The 27,552-nt window shown below is 40.6% G+C and overlaps 5 protein-coding genes across 5 annotated transcripts; 4 read left to right on the top strand and 1 right to left on the bottom strand.

Moving 5' to 3' along the window:
- Window positions 1–1,021: 1,021 nt before the first annotated feature.
- GCK72_019714 (uncharacterized protein) lies at window positions 1,022–3,034 on the top strand (the record flags this gene model as incomplete). The annotated part of the gene is made up of 5 exons (XM_053733179.1): window positions 1,022–1,412; window positions 1,758–1,852; window positions 1,896–2,349; window positions 2,398–2,634; window positions 2,685–3,034. 5 exons carry the CDS (start codon window positions 1,022–1,024, stop codon window positions 3,032–3,034), a joined length of 1,527 nt encoding a protein of 508 aa, XP_053582092.1.
- A 91-nt stretch (window positions 3,035–3,125) lies between these two features.
- GCK72_019713 (uncharacterized protein) lies at window positions 3,126–5,054 on the bottom strand (the record flags this gene model as incomplete). Its single annotated transcript, XM_053733178.1, has 8 exons — window positions 3,126–3,282; window positions 3,333–3,604; window positions 3,654–3,743; window positions 3,789–3,878; window positions 3,931–4,224; window positions 4,682–4,771; window positions 4,819–4,890; window positions 4,971–5,054. The coding sequence occupies 8 exons, from the start codon at window positions 5,052–5,054 to the stop codon at window positions 3,126–3,128; spliced, it is 1,149 nt and encodes a 382-aa protein (XP_053582091.1).
- Window positions 5,055–7,193: 2,139 nt separating this feature from the next.
- On the top strand, window positions 7,194–9,930 carry GCK72_019712 (uncharacterized protein; the record flags this gene model as incomplete). The annotated part of the gene is made up of 11 exons (XM_053733177.1): window positions 7,194–7,259; window positions 7,326–7,500; window positions 7,550–7,692; window positions 7,749–8,211; window positions 8,277–8,558; window positions 8,621–8,900; window positions 8,980–9,198; window positions 9,242–9,336; window positions 9,386–9,531; window positions 9,582–9,667; window positions 9,714–9,930. 11 exons carry the CDS (start codon window positions 7,194–7,196, stop codon window positions 9,928–9,930), a joined length of 2,172 nt encoding a protein of 723 aa, XP_053582090.1.
- Window positions 9,931–10,416: 486 nt separating this feature from the next.
- On the top strand, window positions 10,417–12,956 carry GCK72_019711 (uncharacterized protein; the record flags this gene model as incomplete). Its single annotated transcript, XM_053733176.1, has 10 exons — window positions 10,417–10,482; window positions 10,534–10,702; window positions 10,749–10,891; window positions 10,938–11,679; window positions 11,732–12,011; window positions 12,060–12,278; window positions 12,322–12,416; window positions 12,462–12,559; window positions 12,658–12,743; window positions 12,791–12,956. The coding sequence occupies 10 exons, from the start codon at window positions 10,417–10,419 to the stop codon at window positions 12,954–12,956; spliced, it is 2,064 nt and encodes a 687-aa protein (XP_053582089.1).
- A 575-nt stretch (window positions 12,957–13,531) lies between these two features.
- Window positions 13,532–16,245, top strand: GCK72_019710 (uncharacterized protein; the record flags this gene model as incomplete). The annotated part of the gene is made up of 11 exons (XM_053733175.1): window positions 13,532–13,597; window positions 13,642–13,816; window positions 13,909–14,051; window positions 14,125–14,584; window positions 14,635–14,916; window positions 14,984–15,263; window positions 15,313–15,531; window positions 15,577–15,671; window positions 15,727–15,872; window positions 15,916–16,001; window positions 16,059–16,245. 11 exons carry the CDS (start codon window positions 13,532–13,534, stop codon window positions 16,243–16,245), a joined length of 2,139 nt encoding a protein of 712 aa, XP_053582088.1.
- Between the last annotated feature and the right edge of the window lie 11,307 nt (window positions 16,246–27,552).

Here is a 27,552-nt window from a genome sequence, read left to right as displayed (position 1 = left end):
CCCATCACAGGTAGACCGACAAGTCCCAATTACGGACGACTGAGCGCAGGCATGCGAGTGGCGAACGGACGCGGCTAAACGACCGCCAGCGGGCTAACGACGGCCTATTACCAGCCCTCAAAATCATTAGAAAGTCGACACGCCAAGAAGCTCTTCGTGTTCAGGAAAGATCCGGCAAGATCTGGCAATTTAGGCAATGTTGACTGTAGTTAGTTTGTTCGAACCCATTCGAGGACATGAAAAAAAGTTCTCTTCACCAGATTTAGAAAAAGTAAAAGAGTAATGAATCGGAATCGTTCCAGAAAAGCAGAGATTCTTAGACTTCGATAGTCTCAACCGTTTGAGAAGTGCCGTAGGCGCTGTAACACCCAGAAGGGTGGTGTAGAAAAGGAGGTTTAGTCGCCGTTAGGCGACGTGAACCGACTGGTATCTTGAAAGACAACAGAAAAGAATGGGTTTGAATTTCCAAATAGGCTGTGGAGCAATTTTATATTAGAGTTACCAGTTATGGAAAATTTTCGCGTCTTCATACGGCCTTGCTTGTAGAGGAAGGACCAGGAAATTAGTCGATTTTCGAAAATCCAGCCCATTTGGTTAATCGGCAAAAAAAAAGAAACCAAAAACATGTAAAATGTTTTGATTGAGGGCAATGAGCTGCTCGAATCTAATAATCGCAAAGTATCGAAAGACCAAACATCTTGCTGATTAATCACTCATGTTTTCTTTCTCACGCTCGTAGAAAATTCACAAAAACATACCTCCCAACATTTTTCACTTCCGATTTGAAGTGAAACGTACTTTTCTTGGCCACTTATTAAAACTGTCATCTCTTTCCACCCGCTAATTTCCACTTCTAATAAAACAAAACAACTGAAAAAGAATGTATCACATGTGTGTACGGCATGTGTAGTCTTCGATAAGAAAGGTAGCAGATACTAGAGTGTGCATTCATAAAAACATTTGTTATATAGGTCACTTTTTTAGTTTATTTGTTTCATTGCATCTAATTATTTGAGGCAACATGCAACTTCTTACCTTGGCTATAATATTCTTCACTGGACTCATTATTTTCTACTATAAACTAATCTATGAAGCTGTTCGAGACCGTCTTCGCATCTATCACTACCTTCGGAAATTCGAAGGTCCCTTGGCTTTTCCTCTTGTAGGAAATTTGTACATGGTCAACATATTCAACATTTCTCAACTCACTGTAAAAGTTATGCAACTTGCTGTATTCTATTGTAACAAGGGATGTGGTATTGTAAGGCTGTGGGTTGGTCCGGTCCCTATGTTGGCTGTTGTGAATCCAGCGTATGCGAAAGAGATTCTGGAGTCGACGGAGGTGATCACGAAGGCAAATGAATATGATATTCTGTTTCCGTGGCTTGGAACTGGATTATTAACATCAACAGGTAATAGATTTTCAAAGTTTAGTGTTTTTATTGTCTTATCAGTGGTTGGAAAATTGTGTAGTTGGCTGATAAAGTTGGTTTCTTTGAAATGGCATGTGGTGGCCTAGAATTATCTGAGCCATCTCATCTTGTTTTTTTTAGTACTGAACTGTCTCTAAAGCCCAAATTTTAGTAGTGTTTTTTAACTCAAGGATCTAGACAACCCACTACAGCCTGAACTTGAATTCAAAAAATGTTTTAAGTTTTTTTCTCAAGTGTTTTCTAAAAACAAATTAATATGATGTCATAGAAAATCAGACACTAACAGGGAGATATTTTCCTTCGCTAACAATAAGATATTTTCAGGAGACAAATGGCGCCAACGTCGGAAAATGCTCACTCCGGCCTTTCATTTCAAAGTGCTCAACGATTTCTTGTGTGTTCATGACTATCAAGCAAAAGTTGTCTATCTGTGTAGTTGTTTATACGGATGTCCTCTTTCAGGTCTTCCTTGAACAATTGAAACCTCACGCTGAGAGTGGAAAAGAAGTTGACTTATTTCCATTTATCAAACGAATGGCGCTCGATATCATTTGTGAAACATCAATGGGTGCTACTGTGAATGCTCAAAACAACCATGACCATCCTTACGTGAAATCCGTCCATCGACTAAGTGAAATTGCGTTTCTTTGGATTATTTACCCCTGGCTGAAACTAAAACCGTTATGGTATCTCACTGGATACGGATCCGAATATGATCGTCACTTGAAAGTTGTCACTGATTTCACAAAGAATGTAATTGAGGAAAAATGGGAGGAATATCAACAGTTTCAGTTAGGAGCTGAGAAAAAAGACAAGAGAAGTATGGCTTTTCTTGATTTGTTACTTCAGTTGAGAAGTGAGGGATTGATGAATGAAGAGGATATTCGAGAGGAAGTGGACACGTTCATGTTTGAAGGCGAGTTTAGTTCTAACCAAAGAGATTTTCAAGGTTTGGTGTTGTCAGGTCACGACACCACAGCTGCATCTATTGGTTGGACGCTTTGGTGCCTCGCACATAATCCGGAAATTCAGGAGAAGGTTATTGAGGAAGTGGATAGAATATTTGGAACATCTGATAGAGATTGTACAAATGAGGATTTGAAACAGATGAAATATTTGGAAAAATGTCTGAAAGAATCGTTGAGAATGTTCCCATCGGTACCATTTTTTGGAAGGAGAGTGGAGAAAGATACAGTTATCAGTGAGTTTCCCCCGTTTGCAAAATCAATATTTCTACTTTTTCATTTTCAGATGGCGATTTCTTCCCTAAAGGTGTCCGTATAATAGTGGTCCCTCTGATCCTACAACGTAACCCACTTCTATTCGAGAACCCAAACACTTACAACCCTGAAAACTTTTCCGAAGAGAAGATTAGTACCCGGCATGCCTATGCAGATGTTCCTTTCAGTGCTGGTCCTCGAAATTGCATCGGTCAGAAGTTCGCAATGATGGAAGAGAAAGCAGTGATCTCTTGGCTCTTCCGAAAATACAGAGTGACTGCCAGCAAAGAATTCGAGGATAATAAAATACTGCCCGAGTTGATTATGAAAAGTTCACTTGGATTCCCATTGACTGTTCATAATAGAAACGATAACAAATGAATAAATTATTTATTGTACATAAAAATTTACTATTGAGTAACCCGAAATTTATAATAAAGCAATAAAAAAAGTGTACAGATTGAGAAACTTGTTAGATCAGTGTCTGATGAATAGTCAAGTAGAACTTTCGGTTCCATGGGTCAATGTTAAACAGGTTTTTGAAAAAGTAGATGGTTTTTGAAAACCAATTTTCTTTTAGTGACCCATCTTTTCTGATGACATCCGGGAAACCAAACTTGACGAATTCTCTGAAACAAAACCGTGTAAACTTCATTCTAGCTCTGTGCTCCCAACTCACCTCAACTTGTGAAAAGATCTCTCATCACACGTTCCATTTTCATGCCGAAACACGAAATGACCTCTTCTCAACACATCCATTTTAGTCTCTCCGGTTTTCTTGCCACCATCTAGCTGAATCAGAACAGGAACGTTGTCGCGCGGTCCTTCGAAATAGTTGAATGAAGACACCATCCACTGCGGAAGGAACTCGCATTTGTAGTGATGGTGGCCACAAAGATAGGTCATAATGGATGAGTCGGGACTTTGATAGGAGAGCATAAAAGATTCAACCTTAAATCAAAAAAGAGTGGTTATGAATCACAAACAGATATAAACTCACCTGACTGAAAAATTGAAATGTTGTCGGATTTCCTCTAACGAAAAACGTGGCGCCACACACCCAGTCTCTCATTCTATGATAAAGAGGATTCTGAATTGAAATGTTTGATTAATTGAGCGTTCAAACACCCCATACCTCATTCCCAATTGTATCAAACAACATGTTGGCATCTGGATATCTATCCTCCACATTCATCATATCAAAGTTCTGAGTCCACAGTGTGTCCTAAACTATCTAATGATGCCGTTTGAAATGTTTCCTTTAAGAAATACCCCACCTGATGCATGGACCAGAAGTCTATTCCTTGAAGAGCTAGACTAGCACAGATCTTAGAGTGCACCACCAATGCCAAAGTGTAAATTAGGTATCCACGATTCTGTTTCTGGGGGTGCAAAGAGTCCACCAAAGGTTTTAAATCAATAAGAACATTTGGGATCATCGGATGTTTTTGTCGGAGTATGAGCTCCGCTTGTTCATCAAAAGCAACGGCAACCAGTCGAGATAAGGTGTTGGGAATGAATTTGAGATTGCAAATATGATTGAGGACAACGTCAACATTGGAGGAGTCATACTGGAAAAAATAACGGAACTTAAACACATTATTGAATGAATTTGGATGTTTTGTTAGCAGGTCTGTTACACGCATTCTCTCGAATCGATTCTCTCTGTCTGTTTGTATCACGGACGATTGTAACAATCCAAACTGGCCGATTCACAACTGAATCCGCTTTTTTTCCAGATATCTCTAATTGAATCTATGCAATTTCGTGATAGATTTTGCAGGTCTTTTTAACATTGACGGGAAAGAGATAGATTGAAAAAATAGAGGATTAGGAAAATAATTTTATTTTCTGAATGAGGAGTTATTTGTGATTTAATAATTTTGGCTTTAGCTTCAATTTATCTGTGTACAATATTTTAAAAGTCTAAAAACACTTTTACACTTTCATCCACACAGAAATTGTATATCACTTCCTATTTATTAAAAGAAATGATAGAGGATAATCAAATTTAAAACTGAAACTGACCAAAATCAGGTAGGGCGCTTTCGGCATTGACTTCAGTACATTGGAGAACTCTTTGAACTCATAGTCATTGTGTATCTTTTCGAATGGAATCTAAACTTCTTACAGAAATAAAATTCATTGTTTTTGTTATGGATTACCTGAGCTGATAAGTTATTCAGTGTCTGAAGGAAATCCTTTTGTCGGAAGACTCGGTTGTCTATGTACACTTGCTGGAAGAGAGAGATTCTCGGTTGAAATAAAAATAAGATAAAATCAATTGAAACAACACTGACACTTAGCCAAAACTCACCGTAAACCTGATTACTAAAACTGCAATCCCAAAAACTAACAATATAATCAAGACAGGTGCCGAGTGTTTGGCATGTCCAACCATTTCCAAATGATGACACAGTCTGGCGATCTGAAAGACATCCTATTTATTTTGAGATCGGAAATAAAGATAAAAGTTCTTCCTCCTTATTCCTTCAGAATTTTAATATTTTTTTATAAATCTATCGGAAGATAGAGAAATAAAAGAATATGATTTAATTCATGTAGTCAAATCTCTAAAATCATCATAATGTATCTAGTCTTTAAAGATGGAATAGGCAAAAAAGGAGAGATTTGAACGAAAAAACGGCGATGAATCTATATTCATAAATTTTTGATTGAAAATTATGATTGGAATATGGAAATCAAAAATCGGAAGAAATGAGAATTCTCATTTGTCTAAAATTGCTACAAGCGTTGGTGCTGCACGAACATTGATTTACAAAATTCACTTTCCGCTTGCTTGTTTTGAAATAAAAATACTTTTGCTCTCACAGTTTGGCCACCTAGCTCTACGTTTTGAAAATTTGAAAATGTTTCGAATATCTAATTTCCGAATCTTTTCATTTCCATCTCCATGTCTTTTTCTATTTTTTCTATGTTTTAAAAGACCAAAAACCGGAATTCTTTTTGATTCCATCAATCTTCATCTTAATTTCAGGAAAAAAAGTTGCGTTTTTTTGATAGGAAAATAGCGGACATGCTGAAATTTTTTATGTGTATGGTCCGTGAAAAACATTTTGTAAATTTAATGACGGAATATGTCTAGAGATTCGGAAAAGCGATAAGGTTTCTTTTGCAAAATATTTTAAGCTTAAGAAATAAGTTTTTTTAAGGTTATTAAACAAACAGGAAGTCTCAAAATATTCAAAAACTTTTAATAGAACCCAACAGAATACTTCCGATCATTAAATCAAATAACAAAACCGAGAATTCCAATTTCAAAAAAAAAACTCGCCATTTTCAGTTGCAGAGAGAATACAAGAGTTTTCCACCAACACAAAACCGCTCTGCTTCTCCGTTTTCCGTCCGAAATGACCCTACGGGCCGGATTCCCAATGACCCAATTTTCCTTCTTCGTTCCATCCGTGAAACAACGAATATCGCATCGACGGATCTCTTAAAAACTTTCTAATTTTTAAAGATTCTCCGTTATATCTCAAAGCAGGTACAATTGTTTTAGGAAAATATGAAATCGAGACATGAAAAGGAAAGCAGACCACTTGGTCATTCAGGTGAACAGAAAGTTTGTTGAGAAACTGGTCAGAATTACAATAAGATAGCCTCAGCCAAAATTTCAAGTTTTGGCAAGAAGAACTCTGAAGCGTTTTATTTTGACCGGGTGGTAATGGAATGAGTAACTAAGACAGCAATGAGGTCATCTGTCTACAGACTCCGGGTCGTTTTGATCTAAAATACAATAAACATTTTCTCGAAAGTTTTAAGTAATTTATCCATACATTAAAATTTTCAAAACGTTTCCAATTAGTTCATTGACCAGATGGAAGCAAACAATGATATACATGGGAAAAGAGAATCGTAGGTTGGTTTGATCTGTGCACAAAGGAACAAATTGATCTTATCAGTTTGAGGTTTGTGCAAATTTTGGACAGAAAAAGATAACAAACGGTTAGGATCAAATAGAGTGATTTATGGATTAAAGTCAGAAAAATGAAAATTTCGGTCAGAAAAAGATTCTGTGGAGAGAGAAAACTACATTCAATTTGGTTGGGAGCACAATTTTTAAGACCGAATGCCCGGAATATTCGAAATAACTAAAATTGCTTCCTGAATAACTGTAACTATTTACTATCAGCATGAGCGTACAATAAAAAAAACTCTTCGATATCCGAATAAAAAACTTCCAAAGTTGGAATTGGTAGTTTTTCATCAATTCTAATAAACTTAAAAAGTGAAAACGAGTTGTTGGAAAGTTGGATATTGTTCTCTCATCATTAGTTCTCTGCTTCGAAATGTCAAGCTCGCTCATTCCGGATAAAAGACCATCAGGTTCTTCACTTTTTTTCCGTATTTTGACCGAAAAATGAGAGAAATGATTTCATTTTCCAGGCTTATCAGTTAGACAAATGATTCACAATCGCTCTGTGAATGAGAAAATCGTCACTCTCACACCTTCCCTGATAACAATAAGTACATATATAACACTCAATGATTGATAGCATTTTGTATTCAGAAAACGAAAATGAAACTTTTAACGTTTGTTTCCTTCTTATTTCTTTTCCATACTGCGGCTGGGCAATCTTGGAAGGTGAGTTTAAATCAAAATTGTAGTAAAATTTTCATGTTCTCCTAATTATTTATTTTTGATATTCAGGATATATTTCTCACTTCAAAAATTACTGGAGTGAGCGCTCAATGTGCAAGTGACACGGAAAGCTGGCAGAAATCTTTGAAGCTGGTGGCAGAGGTGTCTGCAAAATGTTTAATTGAGAAGAAGTGTACAAAAGCGGAAGAAAAAATTATTGAAAAGAACTTTTACGCAGTTGAGCGTTAGTTTTTTATTAACTCGAAAAAGCTTTCAAAAAAAGTATTTCTCAGAATACGACGCATGGGGAAAAATCCCCTTGACTGGACTCTTCCAAATCTCCATCTTATGGGATGGTTCATATCAAGAGTGTGAGAGGATCAGTGGACAGAAATATGAGACAAATTACTGCTATATGATTTTGTTCCCGGGAAAAGTAAGTTTCTGAGATGAATCTTATCAAACTCGGAAAGTTTTTAATCTAATTTACAGAATGCGACATGCCTCATGTCGAACGGTGAACCCACTTCTTCGCTCTTTCTGCGTAGAGCTGTTTGCATGCCGTATTCTTGTTCTCAAGAGGATCTTCCAGCCGTCTATAATCAAATTTCTGATCAACCATTTACTGCTTGCGGAACGTTTTGTTCAAAGTATCCAGTCAAAAAGACACCTGCATTCTGGGGGTTCACAACTTTCATGGCAGTAATGGTGGCTATTGTTGTGGTTACTACGTTGGCTGATTATCTGAAAGACACTTTGAAAAAAGAGGATGAAGTGAGGAAAGATGGGAAATTGCTTCAAATGGCTATGGCATTCTCGATGTGGACAAATGCAAGTTTACTCTTATCCGTGAAGGAACAGAAGCCCGGATTCATCAAATGTCTTGACTGCATCAGGTTCTTGTCAATGTTGTGGGTAGTAACGGGACACACATTTCAGCATTTGATGGTGCCAGGTAAATAGAAAATCAGAGAACAATCACACAAAACAACTAGAAAATTCAAAAATATCATTTTTCAGATCAGCTCCTCGGACTCCTTCCATTTACCGGTCGCTTCTGGAATCATTTGATTATGAGCGCCTTCTTCTCCGTCGACACTTTCTTCTTATTATCCGGAATCGTCGTCGCTTATCTTTTTTTTAAGACACGACCGAAACCATCTCAAATCAAGAGTCCCGTGACTTGGATTCTTTTTTATGTTCACAGATACCTTCGGCTGACTCCGCCATTTATGATTTTTATTGGATTTTTCGTAGTCTACGGGTATTATATTCAAGGTCCTGGTGTAGCTTCTATATTAAGTGAGTTTTCAGATATCAAAGAGTTTTTATTTCAAATTCGAATAAATTATACTTTTTTTCAGACCAGATGAATCCAGAGGTCGACACTTGTATCAAGTATTGGTGGAAAAACGTTCTGTATATCAACAATTTGGGTCCTGATGCAAAGCAATGCTACGCTATCTCGTGGTATCTTGGTGTGGATACGCAGATGTACCTGATTGCTCCAATATTTTTGATTGGATTGTATTTCTCATTTGCTGCTGGAACCGCGTTGTTAACTGCCGCGATTGTGGGAAGTATCATAACTGTGTATATTTTGTTTAGTGTCAATGACTTGCCAGCCGACTTTTTTGGAAATGGGTAAGTATTGATATGAAAAAAAATGCATAATCAAACAAAAATTGACATGAAATGAATTTTCCAAATGACTTATTTTCAGAGACAGCACAAACTTCTACGACCTTATCTATGACAAACCATGGGTGCGCGGTACTCCATATTTAATGGGGCTCTTCGTTGGGTACATCATTGCTACCTACGGAAAACGGAAGATCCGTTTGAACTGGGCACTTTCCGTAACTGGATGGCTCATTGCCTTCGGAATTGCCGTCATGTGTCTTTTCTCTACATACGATTATGATAAGAGAATATATTGGAGGTGGGTGTGAAATAAAAATATAGAGATGAAGTAATAATTTCAGTGTCTTCATTCGAGCCTCCTACTACAACTTCTCTCGGATTGCTTGGTCCATTGCAGTATCATGGGTCATTGTTGCTAATCATATGGGATGGGGAGGTAAAGTATTCCAACAATTTATTTTTCTCACTGTGACTTTCAATTCCAGGTCCGATTGACAATTTCATGTCCCATCCTATCTGGCAGCCATTTGGAAGGCTATCATACTGTGCTTTCATAGTTCATTTGGTAGTATTGTATGTTTACTTGAGCATCGGAGATGTCAGTATGCATTTTTATTCCAGCTTTCAAATTGTAAGTTACCTGAGATGACAATGGGTTTTCTTAATTTTAATATTTTTCAGTTTATGTATTACTCGGTTCCTACTACACTATTATCCTACATTTTTGCATTCTTCTGGAGTTGTTTCTTCGAAATTCCAGTTTTAAAGTGAGTTTTCATCACAAGTATCAGCTGAAAATAAGGAACATTTGAGACTTGAAAAAATGATGATCGAGGCGATTATTGGCGCGGGTACACAACAATCAACTGGTAGAGTTGGGGACAGTAGAATCGAGAACAAGTTGACGTTGAAGACAAAAATTCCAAAAGCTAAAGAAGGAGAGTTGTGGGATGCTGATGTGGAAGAAGTATCAGAGAAACCTTGGAGTACAAATGTGGAAGAGCAGAACAGAGAAACGTTACGAGTATAGATATTGGAGAGATGTATTATAAAATTGTAAATTTCATTTTAAATGTAATATTTCAAACTCTTAAATAAATTATTTTGAACAAAACTATACATTAACAATGGCGTCGAAACGCACACAAAGTCAACTGATGAATGAAAACTGAAAACAAATCGAAAAAAAATTATGATCAAAATGTGACTGCAAACCACAAAATCGAGATATTTTCAAATAAATTTCAGAAGACGTTCGGAAAGATGAGATATTTTAAAGCTCTACAACGTTCGCATCAATGGACATTGGACACGCCGATAGAGTCCACTAATGATCATACAAAACTCAACAACAGCTTCTTATTGTTGAAATGGAAATTTCGCTTTGTGCTTCAACTGATCTCTTCTTATCAGTCTAATCATAATCTTTAAAATCTTCCAGTTTCCGATTTTCCTGTCTGTGATAAGCGCAGGTATATATATAAACAGTTGATTGATGATGTGAAAACACAGAGCTATGAACATTTTTATTCTATTCATTTTAGCAGTTATTTTGAGCAAAACCTCCGGACAGGCTTGGAAGGTAATTCAGTTTCTATTCTTGGAAAAAGAATATCGAACTTTGTGTGTTCAGGATCAATTTCAAAAAATCACTGGAGTGAGTTCGCAATGTGCAAACGACACAGAAACATGGCAGAATTCTCTGAAGCTAGCGGAAGAGGTGTCTGTGAAATGTCTGATTGAGAAGAACTGTACAAAAGAAGAAGAAAAGATTATTGAAGATAATTTTTATGCAGTTGAACGTGAGTGAATCTGAAACAACCATATTTATTATCAACTGTATCTCAGAGTATGATGCTTGGGGGAAAATTCCTCTTACCGCAATTTTTCAAGCTCCCCTGTTGATGGAAGGATCTTATCAGGAATGTGAAAGGATAAATGGACAAAAATATGAGACTAATTACTGTTACATGGTTCTGTTTCCTGGAAAAGTGAGTATCTCTTTCACTAACAAATGTCATCAAACAAAGCTTTAAGAATGCAACGTGCCACATGTCAAATGGTAGGCCCAATTCTATCTACCTACGTGGTGCAGTCTGTATGCCGTATTCTTGTTCTCAAGAAGATCTTCCGACAGTCTACAATCAGATTTCCAATCAACCATTTACTGCCTGTGCTGCATTTTGTTCAAAGTATCCAGTCAAAAAGACCGCCGTATTCTGGGAATTCACAGCTTTCATGGCAGTTATGACGGCTATTGTGTTGATTTCTACATTGATTGATTATCTGAAAGACACTTTGAAAAAAGAGGATGAAGTTAGGAAAGATGGGAAATTACTTCAAATGGCTATGGCATTCTCAATGTGGACAAATGCTGAATTACTCTTGTCTGTGAAGGAACAGAAGCCTGGATTCATCAAATGTCTCGACTGCATCAGATTGTTGTCAATGTTATGGGTAGTCACAGGACACTCATTCAAATATATAGTCGTTCCTGATCAAGTTCTCACAATCCTTCCATTCACCACCAGATTTTGGAATCATTTCATCACAAATGCATTCTATGCTGTTGACACTTTCTTTCTGTTATCTGGAATTGTGGTCTCATATTTATTCTTCAAGACCAGACTGAAACCATCTCAAGTCAAGAGACCCGTTACTTGGATCTTATTTTATGTTCATCGGTATCTTCGGCTCACTCCACCATTGATGTTCTTCATTGGATTTTTTGTAGTCTACGGGTATTATATTCAAGGTCCTGAAGTTGCTTCTCAATTGAGTGAGTTTTACTGAATCCTCCTCGTTTTCAAGAAGTTGATCTAATTTTTCAGATAGACTGCTCCCAAAGGTTGATAGTTGCTCCGTGAACTGGTGGAAGAATATGCTGTACATCAACAATTTAGGGTCTGGTAAAGACCAATGCTACGGTATCACGTGGTACCTTGGTGTGGATACTCAACTGTATCTGATTGCTCCAGTGTTTTTGATTGGATTGTATTTCTCATTTGCTGCTGGGACTGCTCTTCTAGTTTCAGCAATCGTTGGAAGTGTAATTACTGTGTATATTTTGTTCAGCGTATATGATTTACCAGCAGACTTTTTTGGAGTTGGGTGAGCATCAAGACACTAGACTTTTTTTTTAATTCTTTTTTTTTGTAGAGACGTTTCCCATTTCTACAATGTTGTTTATGACAAACCGTGGGTTCGTTGTACCCCATATTTCATCGGTCTTTTTATTGGGTACATCATTGCTACCTACGGAAGACGAAAAATTCGTTTGAACTGGGCACTTTCCGTAACTGGATGGCTCATTGCCTTCGGAATAGCTGTCATGTGTCTTTTCTCTACCTACGACTATGATAAGAGAATATACTGGAGGTAGGTGTGAGAATAGACAATCTGAAAGATTTTTTCGATTCAGTGTCTTTATTCGTGCTTCATACTATAACTTCTCACGGATAGCCTGGGCCATAGCAGTCTCTTGGGTTATTGTTGCTAATCATATGGGATGGGGAGGTACAGTAGTCTTCTGGTGATAGTATGTTCTTATTCAACTTAAAGGACCTATTGACAACTTCATGTCACACCCCATTTGGCAACCATTCGGTAGATTGTCCTACTGTGCTTATATTGTTCACTTGATGGTGTTGTACTGGTATGTAAGCGTTTCAGGGGTCAGTGTACACTTCTATTCCAGTTTTCAAATTGTGAGTTTCACATAAAGTGTCGAGTCATTCTTGAAATTGACTAATTTCAGTTTATGTATTACTCAATACCGGCAACAGTGATGTCTTATATTTTTGCATTTTTTTGGAGCTGCTTCTTTGAAATTCCGTTTTTGAAGTGAGTCCTGATAAGAGGTATCATACTACAAATAATGACGTTTGCAGACTGGAAAAAATGCTTATTGAGGCAGTTATTGGCGTGGGTGTCCGGCAAACATCTGGGAAAGTTGGCGATAGTCCAGTTCAAAAAAGAATTAACTCACATGAAGGAACGCCAGAAGGAGGTCTGTGGGATGTTGGAAATAAGGATAAGTTGACAATTCGTGTGTAGCAGAAATGTGTTTCTAGTTTGGATTATTTTTATAAACTGATTTCTTCAATAATGTCTTATCGTTCACCACAAACGAAGTTCGCCTCATTATTTTTGGAACAGATCAGTCCTGATCCGTAATTCGTAGTATCTTGCGAGTTTCATATTCTTCTGATCTGTAATTGAATATATGCGAAAAATCACATCACTTTATGGTTCTGAAAATAGAACACGTGTTCTGTTTTAATTTAATTTTTGATCACAATGAAATCATACATTTCAGATTATCGGGATGCTACATTAAAACTTTTTTGTCAACCTCACGTTGAATAATTTTAAACATGTTTCCACTTCCGAGGGTCAAAGTCACTCTACCCGGATACTATACCACTAGTGATTCCTCCTCTTATTTTCGTATTTGGAACACAAAAAAATTCGAGAATGACTACATTTTCCAGGCCTTATCGGTTAGACTAATGATTAAGAAACTCACTATGAATGAAAAAAATCATTACTCTCCCCCGTCTACTCTGATAACTATGAGTGCATATTTAAAACACAAAGATCGTAAAGTTTCATGGTCAGAAAATTGAAGTATGATTATTTTAACATTTTCTTTTTTCTTTTTCTTGTTCACTCTAGTCGCTGGACAATCATGGAAGGTTAGTTTCAGCATTTTCTGTTCATCACATCTTTTTTGATTCAGGAGGTCTTTTTAACTTCAAACGTCACTGGAGTGAGTGCTCAATGTGCAAACGACACAGAAACATGGCTGAACTCTCTGAAACTGGTAGCAGAGGTGTCGAATAACTGCTTGACAGGGAAAAATTGTACAAAAGGCGAAGAAAAGATTATAGAAGACAACCTTTACGCAGTTGAACGTAAGAGTTTCGGAACGGTTTCAAACTTGTTCTTCAAGTTTTCTTCTTTCTTTGCGAAACAATTTCAAAAGTTTTATATAATTTATTTTCAGAATACGATGCATGGGGGAAATTCCCAGCGAGTGGAATTTTTCAAGTACCCCTGTTATGGGATGGGTCTTATCAAGAATGTGAAAGGATTAGCGGCGAGAAATATGAGACAAATTACTGCTACATGATCTTGTTCCCGGGAAAAGTAGGTTTTCTATCATTTTCATCCTTTTTCAGAGTGTCACCTTTATATATATATTTTATGATTTTTTAAATAGAATGCCACATGTCAAATGTCTGATGGTGAACCCACTTCCACCGCCATCCGCGGTGCAGTCTGTATGCCATATTCTTGTTCACAAGATGATCTTCCGACAGTCTACAATCAGATTTCAAATCAACCATTCACCGCCTGTGGTGCGTTTTGTTCAAAGTATCCAGTCAAAAAAACACCCGCATTCTGGGGGTTCACATCTTTCATGGCAGTAATGGTATCTATTGTTGTCGTTACTACGTTGGCTGATTATCTGAAAGACACTATGAAAAAAGAGGATGTAGTGAGGAAAGATGGGAAATTACTTCAAATGGCTATGGCATTCTCAATGTGGACAAATGCTGGTTTACTCTTATCGGTGAAGGAACAGAAGCCTGGATTCATCAAATGTTTGGATTGTATTCGCTTTCTGTCAATACTCTGGGTGATCACAGGACACACATTTTCATATTTGATGATGCCAGGTGAGTCGAAAATGGCATCTTTAAATCTTTTTGAGGCTTTTCTTTTTTAGATCAAGTTCTTTCGGTTCTCCCATTCACTGGTCGTTTCTGGAACCACTTGGTCTTGAGCGCTTTTTTCTCAGTCGACACTTTCTTCTTGTTATCTGGAATCGTCGTCGCTTATCTTTTCTTCAAGACAAGACCAAAGCTATCTCAAATCAAGAGTCCAGTGACTTGGATTCTTTTTTACGTTCACAGGTACCTTCGCTTGACTCCGCCATTGATGGTGTTTATCGGATTCTTAGTGGTTTATGGATATTATATTCAAGGTCCTGGTGTAGCTTCTCAGATGAGTAAGTTTTTAAAATACAATCTCGGATTTATCCTTAGCTCACATTCTGTTATTGCTGTTTATTTCAGACCAACTAAACCCGCAAGCGGATGTTTGTGCTCAGTACTGGTGGCAGAACATGCTTTATATCAATAATTTGTTTCCAAACGCGAATCAATGTTACGGTATCACCTGGTATCTTGGTGTAGATACCCAATTGTACCTAGTTGCTCCAATATTTTTGATTGGATTGTATTTTTCATTTGCTGTTGGGACAGCTCTTCTGGTTGCAGCAATAGTTGGTAGTGTAGTCGCAGTTTACGTTCTGTTTGGTACTTATGATTTGCCTGCTGACTTTTTTGGAGATGGGTTAGTATCGAGATTAATAGTTTTCTCTTTGCAAATATCCATTTTCAAGAGACAAAACATACTTTTACGACATTATCTATGATAAACCATGGATTCGTGGTACCCCATATTTCATCGGAATCTTAGTTGGATACTTCCTTGCAACCTATGGAAAACGGAAGGTTCGTTTGAATTGGGCGTTATCGATAACTGGATGGCTCATTGCTTTTGGAATAGCTATGATGTGTATATTTTCAAGTTATGATTATGATAGAGGAATACTGTGGAGGTAAGAAAGGGGATACAGATTGATTAGGAACAGTTTTTTCTTCAGTATCTTCATCCGTGCTTCCTATTATAACTTCTCTCGGATAGGCTGGGCCATAGCAGTCTCCTGGGTGATTGTTGCAAATCATATGGGATGGGGAGGTAAGGCTTTCAATGAACTTGATACAGATAAATGTATCAAATTTTCCGTTTCCAGGACCTATTGAAAATTTTATGTCTCATCCTTCTTGGCAACCACTCGGAAGATTGTCATACTGTGCATACATTGTCCATTATGTTATTTTATATTTTTACCTCAGCATCGGAGGCGTCAGTATTCATTTTTACTCAAGTTTCCAAATTGTGAGTTTACAATAGTGCTTCCTTCAAATGCTGATTTTTCCAGTTCATGTATTACTCGGTACCGACAGCATTGCTTACATATATTTTTGCATTTTTCTGGAGTTGCTTCTTTGAGATTCCATTTTCAAAGTGAGCTTCGTCTTGAGCTATCGAAAACAAGTTTTTATTTTCTAAAACCAACTCCAGACTAGAAAAAATACTGATCGAAGCAATTATTGGTGGGGGTGGCCGGAGAGCTGGAGACGCCGGAATTGATAACTCGAAACTTCCAAAAGCTAAAGAAGGAGAGTTGTGGGATGCTGATGTGGAAGAAGTATCAGAGAAACCTTTGAGTACAAATTTAGAAGAGCGTCGGGTATATTCAAATAAATAATGAGGCATTTGTCACATGATAGAGGAACGCAATCCTTTCGGAGGGCGTTCCTTCGTTTCTGTGTCTCTCTCTCTCTCTCCCGCACGGGTTTGTGACACCCGCTTGCCAGTAGAGAGCTAGGACACCAAGACTAACACCCGTCTTGAGGTCTTTCTTTATTTTAATTACTCTTTCCCTTTATCTAGTTTTATATGTTTATCTCCCTTGAATTCCTCATTCAGTATTAGTCTCCTGATTTAACTATAACCTACCTCTTTATCTTTATCTTTAGTATCTCTCCCATAATAAACCTCTATGTATTCTAAAAGACCGTGTTCTAAAGTGTTGGATATAAGTCAAAGTGGAAGGACAAGGAATAAGATCCACCATGGAACGTCAACCTTGTTAAATGGAGGTCCCGTCACCGAACTCTATTATGATCCAGTTTCACTGAGAGTGTTTTGAGTGTTACCAATTCCCACTTTTCCCTCACTTTAACTCTTCTTAGTAAACAGAAGAATGGTCCTAGCTCTACTCCAACCGCACGGAAAAGGTTGTAGTGTCACCTTGGACGGTTTTTATGAGCATTGTTTTTAGTAGTTCAGAGGTGCTTTTAACAATATTTGGTCCAGGTGTGGAGTAATTAACCCACCTCCCACTCATAAAATAACCCTCTGTATTTTTTCTCCATCTCAAGTACAGGGTAATCCAAGTGTTCTGGAGGTAAGTTTTGTATCTGTTAAACCGAAAAATCTCCACACAAATTCTCTCAAATCGTCCCTCGGCTCACCTAGGTCTATAATCACGTCCCCCTCCCAATTCATGTATCCACCCCAATATTGGTAACCATAAGTTTAGTTCCATTTTATTCAACATTAGGACGACACCTGATGGGGACCGCTGTACTTGCCCCGGTCCTTTACTCAATTCTGTGGTTCCCAGACCTGGAATATCAGGCAAAGGCAAATAGCAGGCTGAGAACTGTTTATTAATTATATATATAGTAAGATTATTAGTCGCTCGTTCACGTCCCTCGCGAGAATGACCACAGCTCAGCGAGTGCAGCTCGTGACGCCTGGGCTTTGGATGAAGGGCCCGCACAAGGGAGGAGCGCATTCTGAAAGAAGAAAAAGAAGAAGAAGAGCCTGTCGTAAAACTAAGCCAAGGGCGATTTCCGACTCAGTAGCACCTAGACGCTGGGAAGCTAGCTATGACCTAAATTTCTTTTCGATGCCCCGTAAAATTCTTAAGTTTTGATATGAGTCGGCGATATGGATTAGTCAACCATATCTTATCCACCTGGTCATGGATAGTGTGAGAGATACAGATCCAAACACTCTCTGACGTACGGCGTCAGAAACAGAACCGACACAAGATTGATAGATAGATTGTTTACTGTTTGTGGCATCGGCAAAATCTATCTCTAATCTTATGCATTTGAAGTGCACCATCCCGTAAACAAAGTCATTAAGTGCAATCCGACCCGATTAAATATTGCAAACGATAGCGTAAACAATATGCATCTCGTATCGGATTACGCGCATAATTAATGACAGCTGTTCGAGATGGCACCGCGGGGTACGCCTATCTGGCAAATGCGGTAAACAACATGGAAGAAGCCCCGCCCCAGAGATCGTGGAGCCAGTAAGACAGAACAGCCACATTCATTCAACACTCACCCGACGCATTCGTCCACTGCTCAGTTCATCGTTTGTTTCGTTTCTTTTCTTTTCTTGAATCTTAACTTTCGTTGACTTGCCGTGGCGATTGCCGCTGTTCTATTCTCTCGTCTTATTGACCGTCTACTTTCTCTCATCTTCCATTCTTCGCTTCCTTACTCCTCATCTCGTTTCACTCGTTCTTCTTAATTCAAATACTTACTTTTTCCATCAATCCTGGACAAGAAGACGAAGTACAAGAATCCACGGAATCCAACTGGACCAACGGACCGACGTACGAGGAGCCAACGGAAAGCAGAAGACTTAATTGCTGAAGCTGCAACAACTGCATCAACTGCGTCCACTGCATCGATTGCATCGACTACATCGGAGACAACTGCAGCAACATCGTCAACGACACCGACACCAACTTCATCGAATCCGACGTCCAACACTTCACCGGCCGTATCACCATCAAGTTCGTTCCAAACTCCAACCGCATCTCCATCGTCATTGGCTGAAAAGAAGACCCCAGAAGTAAGAAAAACTCTTTTTCCATTCTCAGTCAAGGAAGACTACTCACCGGCGCTCACAAAAAACTCTACGCCAGAAGAAGTCAACGCGTTTCTGGAGAAATTATTGCGGCTGAGATCACCTGGATCGAGAGCACCAACTTCAGGGAACCAGGAGCAGACGGATCTCTCACCACCAGGAAAATTCGTAAGAACCTCCACTCCTATTTCTTCTCGTCAATCTTCTCCTTGTATATCTCCATTCCACTCTCCTCTCAAATCCGATTCTCCAAACTCAACTCTCTCACTATCGGAGTATTTTGATTCCCTTGAGTCGAAGACTCTCGTTGCTTCTCCCCCACCTGGAAGCTACAACTTTGTTAGTGTGAAAGTTGAAAAAGACCCACCGTTGGACACAACTGAGAATTCGGAGAGAACAATCATGGGGGACGAGCAAAAGCCACCGACAGCCCCATACAATGATCGCTTTGAGACGGAGGAGACGCAGATCGACGTCACCGGTGGGACGGAGTGGAAGTCCACCGGAGACGTATTGCGGCTGTTGGAGAGGCGAGTTCGGAAATTCGGTGATGGCAAAGCCGCAGACATCACCGAGTGGCTGGACTCCCTGGCGCGGACCTTCTATCGAATCAAGGTCCCGTCGGAGGCAGCAGTTGGGATTCTGCCGTTTTTTCTGGAGGATGCAGCCCTCCACAAATACGACAGAATCCCAGCTGAGGAGAAGAAGACCTGGGCCGGCGTCACCAAGGCACTCCTCAAGGCTCATGAGTGCGATGCCGACAAGGAAATAGCTCTGCAGGAGATCAGTAATACCCATCAAGGGAAATCATCGATTTCGGAGTATGCGGAAAAAATCAGGAAACTCGGGACGTATGCATACGACGATCTGGAAGTGGCATCCAGAGATCGGCTCCTAGCGACTCAGTTCCTGAACGGAATCAACAAGGAAATCAGAACGGAGCTGCGCCGACTCCCCACTGCTCCGAAAACTCTAAAGGAAATGGTGAACCAAGCGGAGAAAATCGATCGACTCCTCAAAATCGAAGCGGAAGAAGATGATGATGAAGCACTGGTGGCCGTTGTCCAACAAGCCTTTCCAGCATGGCAACCTGGAAGGGGAGGACATTTTGGAGGACGAGGCAGAAGAGAAAAGACCTACCGGAGTTTTCCCAATTACCAGGGAACACTTGGACAAGTTCAAGGATGTCAGCATTGCCAGCATTGCCCTCATCATGTCCCTCAGCAACATCATCAGGCCCCTCCTCAGTATCACCAGGCCCCGCAGCAGTATGGTCAGCCAATGCAAGGATTTGGACACCAACCAATCCAAGGAGCGGGATACCAGCAAATCCAAGGAGCCACACACCAACCAACCCAAGCAATTGGACACCAGAGACCGCCACCACTTCCAATCGAGGATGCTCCACCAAAGGTTGGATTCAATAACCGGACAGGTAGACCGGTTATTAACAACGTCAGTAAGTTCCTTTTGGGGTTGATGACGTTGACCCTCCTTCCAACGGCTGATTCTCTACAAGTTTGTGGATTCGGAGTGACTGGAAACGTGTTCGTCCCACCGAAGCCCATCCAGTGCACCTTCAACACGGATGTCCATTTGCAACGCCATCAGATAGCAGTCTATGTGCCAAGGACCGAAGCGATGGAGCTCCAAGCCAACAAATGCTCCAAGACATCAATGAAGGCTCACACGTTTGGCTTTCTGACCATCTACCAGACAACCGAGACGGAAATTGGAGAGCAGGTGGAGGTAGCAGTCGAAGAGTGCAGGAAAGCGGTGCTGGAAAAGAAGTATGATGGAAAATCGTTGGAGGAGATCTCACCTGGCTACTTCCGGACAAATACCATGGAGAACGGGACAATCAAACCTAGCTGGTTCGGAAGCAAAACGTTTGAATTCCACGAATTCACACTCCAGACCGGACACGTAGCGACCATCGACGGAAGGACAATCATCTCCAATTTGGGCAACTTGGAACAATGCTCGTTCGAGTCAGGTAGCTGCAAGGAGGATCGATTCACCATTGTCTGGGAACCTCAAATCGCCAGAAGGGAATGCCCATTCCAATACTCCTTCTCGAGTGAAGCCATCATCCACCAGGATTACCTCGCGATCGAGGAGACTGGATTCTTTGCTGGAATTGAAAAAGATTTGAGGAAAGTGCGAACAATTCTCGATGACTGTGCAATGAACCAGGCTTTGATGACAGATGATGGTCTTCTCATCGAACTGCCACAGATACTTTATCAGAGACCGGAGTACACTGTCTTTCAAAAAGACTCACCGTTTCCATGGAGGATAAAGAGAGCGACTGCCGGAATCAAAGGAAATCTCAACGAATGGATTGAATTTGAAATCGGGGAAAACTTCACGACTCCGTTGGTTTGGAAGCTCTATGGAAAGAAGAACCTCAAGGATGTCGCGGTGGTCAACTCTCCAATTATAGACCAAGTACTTCTTCGTGAGTTCAAAAGGTACAACGTCACCAACAATTTGCTGAGCCAACGAGCCAAATTTTATCCGGAGGACAGGAGACATCAACAATCCACTCTTCTGATTGCCCTGAAAGCTATTCGGATTGCACAGTACGCTTGGAGAGAAATGAGAAGACTTACTTCGTTGAAGAATGGACTCACACATGCTGAGGAAACAATGTTTCGGATGATTGAACAACGAGATGCATTCATGTTCGACACGTTGCTGGAACGAGAGTTTGGGAAAAGTGAGCCAGATTTCATTCATTTGGATTCAAGTGCATTGGTTCCAAAATTCAACGAGACGAAGCTGAAAGAAATGGGAGAGTTTGCTCCAATCGATGAAGCTCAGTGGACACGGCCGACACCACCTCCCACAGAAAAACCGACGACTCCACCGAAGACAACAACAACAGCTCCACTTGTTACACCTCCTGTTCATACAGTCCCCGCTGCTCCTGCTATGTCTGCCAGACCTGATGCACCTGCTCCAGTGATAACATCGAACCATGCTCCGGTTATCAACCAAAACGATGTCAAATCATCAAAGGTTCGTACGAAGACAATTGAAGAGAGTTTCACCTCCACCTGCAAAGAACAATTCGCCACAAATTCCTTGTTCGACACTCTTCTTTCAATTGATCCGACTGCCGCAGTTCGCCAACTTCTGAAAAGAAAGGATATTTCTGCAAAAAGAATTGGAGAAAGCTTACTCATTTCGAAATGCAGGACAGTGACGCCATCTACAATTCATTGGGACAGGAAGGTCAACAACACTTGTTATGACTTGGTGCCAGTTACAGTGGATGGAATCATTTGGTTCCAACTGCCAGGATCTGAAGATTTGGTGACCGAAGCTGTGAAAATTTCGTGTGATGACCGACCAATTGGAATCCGGATGGAACATCATCGGTGGATTGGATCGGACAACAAAGAAGTCAGCCCTCAGCAGCTCATTCGACCAAACAGGATGACTCAAGATCAATTCTTGCTGGAACCACCAAAGACTTTCTACACCAATCTCAACCAAGAAATTGGAGTTTCGACGTCTGCTGACAAGGAAAACGAGAAGAAATCCAGTCGATTCCAAAGAGATCTGCAGAAGAGTTTGATTAAGGAAGGAGTGCTGAACACAGGAATTGATCTACTCACCGATTCTGCTACAAAAGTTGGAAAATCCGCAAAAGAGCTGTACGACACCACAGTTGATAAGGTTGGAAATGGACTTCGAAATGCACTCTTCTCTATTCTGGAACTTTTCATCTGGATCGGATCGTTGATTGCTGTCATATTGGTCATCGTATGCATTGGATACGCCTATTTGAAGTACCGAGCATTCCGGAAGGCAACAAAAGTGACCAGGAAAACAGCAATTGGATTGGCCGAATCTCTCGTGGGATTGACACAACAACTCCACATCAACAATGTCCAGATGACCAATCGACCAGCTCCACCACCACCCCAGAAAATTCGACAGAAGCCAATTGAAGAGGAATATCCTATGCTTGGAAAAGTCTGTGCAATCAAATCGAGAAAATGGAAAGGTATCAGACCTGCTCGTACTCCGCACATTCCTCTGGAAATCGAAGGAAGACCACTGAAAGCTTTGTGGGACACGGGAGCTGCAATCAGTTACATGCCGATGTCTTCAGTGGTGACAGATGTGGATACAAGAGGACAATTGGTGGCCCAAGCTGCAAATGGATCACCAATCAACTTCCTCGGGACAACCATGGCAACGATCAAAATTGGTCCATATGCGATGCAACACAACTTCTTGGTATCATCAGATGTCGATTGTCCAGCTCCAGTTCTGTTAGGTGCCGATATCCAAACAAGCATCAGTAAGAATTTTGGAAACATCAGCACAAATCTCTTCGAAGGAGTTATCGAGATTGGAGGCGTAAAAATTCCAATCAATTATGTTGGCTGTGACGAGGAAGACGAAGAAGAAAGCATCTTGGTATTTCCACAGGGAGACGTTGTAATTGATGCTAAGTCGGAAGCAGTAATCCCAGCCATCATCGAAAACTACAATCCAGAGATGGGACAGGAATTGTTGTTGGAAGATACCCAGGAAGATGGTGACGACATCTACGTGGTTGGAAGAGTGATTGCTCGTATCGAGGATGCTGGGAAAACAATGGTTCAAGTCTTCAATCCATCTGCAACTCCAGTGCGACTCCAGAAGAAGAGAGCAATTGCCAAAGCTTCGAAGATTGGATCCATCAAAACTTTTGATCAGGACAACGCATCACCGGAAGCTGATTGGGAATCGAAACTGCCGAAACTTCCACAGGAGACGCCTAGAAATTTTCGGATATCAGATTGGGTAGACCTTTCGAAATCAAAACTCACCGAAAATCAAAAGGAAGTTCTGAGAGTGATCATCGACGCACATGCGGAAGCATTTGTGGGACCAGACGGTATCCTTGGAGAGTATAAGGGAAAAATCAAACATCGGATTGATTTGGAAGATGGTTACAAAATACCGAATGCCAAGATCTACAGGATTCCATTGGAGAAGAGAGAAGAAATCGCGAGGCAGATAAAAATGATGTTGGAGCAACGAATCATACAACCGTCGGATTCTCCATTTTTGGCTCCAATCGTGTTGGTGAGAAAAGCTGATGGATTGACGTGGCGCTTCACCGTGGATTTTCGTGCTTTGAATGCCATCACCAAGCCAGTCCAGAGTGTTATCCCGAACATCCAGGAAATCTTGGATTTATGTGGAGGCCAAGAATTCTACACCAGTTTGGATTTCCAAGCGGGGTTTCATCAAATCATGGTGGAACCGGAACACTCTTCGAGGACTGCTTTCGCTTGTTTTTTGGGTGCTTTTGAGTATCTCCGAATGCCGATGGGTCTCAAAGGATCTCCAGGAACTTTCCAACGATGCATGAACGAACTCATCAAAGAAGTGCGAGCCAGAATCTTTGTTTACATCGACGACCTCATCATGACATCCAGAACAGCGGAAGAGCATCTTCAAGACATCGACGAAGTTCTCGGCAAGATCGAAGGAATCGGGATGAAGCTGAAAGCAGATAAATCAAAATTTGCAAGAGACCACATTGTATTTTTGGGATTTATCGTATCAAAGGATGGCCTGAAACCCGATCCAGCCAAGACACAAGCCGTAAAGGAGTATCCCGTTCCAAGAACAGTCAAGGATGTCCGAGCATTCATTGGAATGGCTTCTTTTTATCGCCGGTTTGTGAAAAATTTCTCAAAAATAGCCGCACCAATTCTGGAGTTAACCAAAAAGGATGTGAAATTTGAATGGACTACCGAGAGAGCAGAAGCATTTGAAAAGCTGAAAGAAGCACTCACTTCAGAACCAGTTCTGGTCGCACCTCAACTGGGAAAGCCGTTCGTCATCGAAGTTGATAGTTCCGGAAAAGGAGTTGGAGCAGTATTGTACCAACAACAAGACAAGGAAGGGAAGGATCTTCGAGTTGTGGCATATGCGAGTCGAGTGTACAATACACATGAACGGAACTATGCAGCCATCGAATTGGAAGCGCTAGGATTGGTCTACGCTGTGCAACAATTTCGTCCGTATATTGACGGGGCGAAGACAACAGTCATCACTGATCACGCTCCGTTGAAGGCACTTCTACATCGAAAAGATCTGATGGGAAGACTCGGGAAGTATCAAATCGTGCTACAGGAATTCGACATCGTCATCACCTATCGACCTGGAAAGCAGAATGTGGTATGTGATACTTTGTCAAGATATCATCCGCTGAAGAAATCCGAGAAGAATAACAAAAGACTTACCTCTCCAAAAATGCTCATCAATGCCCTCACTGCTACTCTGAAGATCGATTTTGACAAGATTCGTGAAGAACAATCCGAAGATGAGAGAACTTTGGATACAAGGGAACTTCTGAAAAACTGCCTAATTCATGAAGAAATCCTGTTCAAACGAAACAACGATCGACAATGGGTCATAAGTCTACCGGCTAAAACCAAATATGGACACGTCATCGCCAAGATGGTTCACGAATCGATTTTTGAAAGTGCTCACCTTGGTTGCGAAAAGACAGAGAAACGAGTTGGTGACATCGTTTCTTGGCCGGGAATGTCGAAAGCTATTCGAGGAATTGTGGAACGATGCCGAGTGTGCCAGAAGAACAAGGATCCTGCAAAAACGAGATTGAGAGCACCGATGGGAAAATTCGAAACAACATCAGCACCATTTGAGAGAGTACATTCGGATTTTATTGGACCAATGGCCGAAACGGATAGAAAAAACAAATTCATTGCGGTTTTTGTGGATTCATTCAGCAAGTTCATCATAGCTGAAGCCGTCAGAGACCAAACAGCAGAGGAATTGTGCACCGTGTTTATGGATCGAGTGGTATCAAGATTCGGGACACCCAAAACTCTTGTGACCGACCACGGAACCAATTACACTTCGAATCAATTCAAAGAACTGTTGAAGTCGTTAGCAGTGGAACACAAAATGAGTACTCCATATCACCACGAGGCTAATGGACAAGTAGAACGTGCAAATCAAACGATTCAACAAATGCTTCGACAGTGTGAGGACAGTCAAAATTGGGACCGAAAACTGCAAACGTTAGTCCACGCATACAACAATGCAAATAATGCTACCACTGGGGTATCTCCACACGTTGTAATGCACGGGCAGCAGGCGAGGTCACCACTCAAAAACGCGTTGCCCGAGAATACGTTATCGACAGGAGTGATGGATCATGTGTCGCAGGTCAGGTCAACTCAAGAGACCCTACAGAAGGAGTGTATGGAGAAGATTGAGAAAAGGTCCACGAGACAGAAGGAAAGACATGATTCGGAAAAAGTTATCAACGATGCAGCTATCAACGTTGGGGACAAGATTTTGATTCGGGAATCCAAATACAGCAAGATTGGAAAGCAATTTCGAGGACCGTTTGAAGTAATTGAAGTTAAGGAACCGAACATCACTGTCAGAATCTCTGGACCAAACACAAGATCGAAGAAGGAACGACTCAATACGGTGCACAAGAATCGATGCAAAGTGTACAAGTCGGAGAAGAAAGAAGTCCCCACAACACCGGAGGACCCCGCAGAAAAATGATGGTCAGTCTGTTTACAATCGCTTATCTTCGGGTCAAATCTATCGTATGTTATCGGGACATTTCATCATATACCCTTCAATATTGTCTGTTAGCTGTCACATCAACCAAGAAAAAAAACATGTATGAACAACAACAACAACAACAACAACAACAAAAAGAAGAAAAAAAAAAGAAGAACAAGAAGACTCAGCAGAGGCTATCCTCCACCTCGGGATCCTGACGACGCGACAAGAAGACACAGAGGAGGAGAAGAAGGAGCAGGACGACGAAGCCGAATCCGACAAGAATGAAGACGGTCCAAGCTGAAAGTGTGGAGTTATTTTATTTAAAATTCTCTTTCATTTACCTCCGGATCCGCTGGCGACGGTGGTCACGACAGGAGCCGCGACAGTCGTTGTGACGAGGGGGGACGCGGCAGTCGCTGCAACCTGCTCACAAGCCTCTCCAACAAATCCCTCATTGCAAACACACTGGAACGACTCCAACACTTGCACGCAGAAACCGTGGAAAGAGCAAGCTGCGGCACAAAAGAAAGAGGAAACTCTGGACATTTTTTCGCTGAAAATTCACAATTTTGGTGGAGAATTTGCTGCGAAAAATGGATTTTGGCATGGAAATCGTTGAAGAAAGAAGAAAATTCGAAGGAAAACGAAGGAAAACGAGGAAAAATGATGAAAATGGAAGAAAATCGAACGAAAATGGTCGTTTCTCGTAACCTGTGGTACGGTAAGCTTGGGAATTGCTCAGCTTAAAAGCGAGGGAACATTTCGATGGCGCCGCGCCTACCGTAATCCAAATTTAAAAGTTTCCGGTTCATTTCGGTCGTTTGGATGGTTTTCATTGGAACTTTCGGTCGTTTGGATGGTTTTCATTGGAACTTTCGGTCGTTTGGATGGTTTTCATTGGAACTTTCGGTCGTTTGGATGGTTTAATCGGGGTCAATTGCCATTTGCTAAATGCCAGTCAATTGCCAACTGCGTGTTCTACAGTCAATGGCGTCCTTCATGTTCTTGGTTTGGATCAATTCGTAATAATAATATTGTTGTTTATTGTGTATTAATTGGATTCTATTTTCGGTTGTATTGCATTCTTAATTGTAATTTTTGTATTATATTTTAATTTGATTTCCCTTTAGTTACCTCTTGTCTTTTAGGAATTTACTTGTAATATCTGTGTAACTGTAGGTTCCCCAATATTTCATATAGGCTCCGAGGACGTCACAGCTCTTTCGGAAGAAAGGGGGATGTCACATGATAGAGGAACGCAATCCTTTCGGAGGGCGTTCCTTCGTTTCTGTGTCTCTCTCTCTCTCTCCCGCACGGGTTTGTGACACCCGCTTGCCAGTAGAGAGCTAGGACACCAAGACTAACACCCGTCTTGAGGTCTTTCTTTATTTTAATTACTCTTTCCCTTTATCTAGTTTTATATGTTTATCTCCCTTGAATTCCTCATTCAGTATTAGTCTCCTGATTTAACTATAACCTACCTCTTTATCTTTATCTTTAGTATCTCTCCCATAATAAACCTCTATGTATTCTAAAAGACCGTGTTCTA

Source organism: Caenorhabditis remanei, chromosome V, assembly GCF_010183535.1.
Source record: "Caenorhabditis remanei strain PX506 chromosome V, whole genome shotgun sequence".
NCBI lineage: Eukaryota > Metazoa > Nematoda > Chromadorea > Rhabditida > Rhabditidae > Caenorhabditis > Caenorhabditis remanei.
This window is presented reverse-complemented; position numbering and strand designations above follow the sequence as displayed.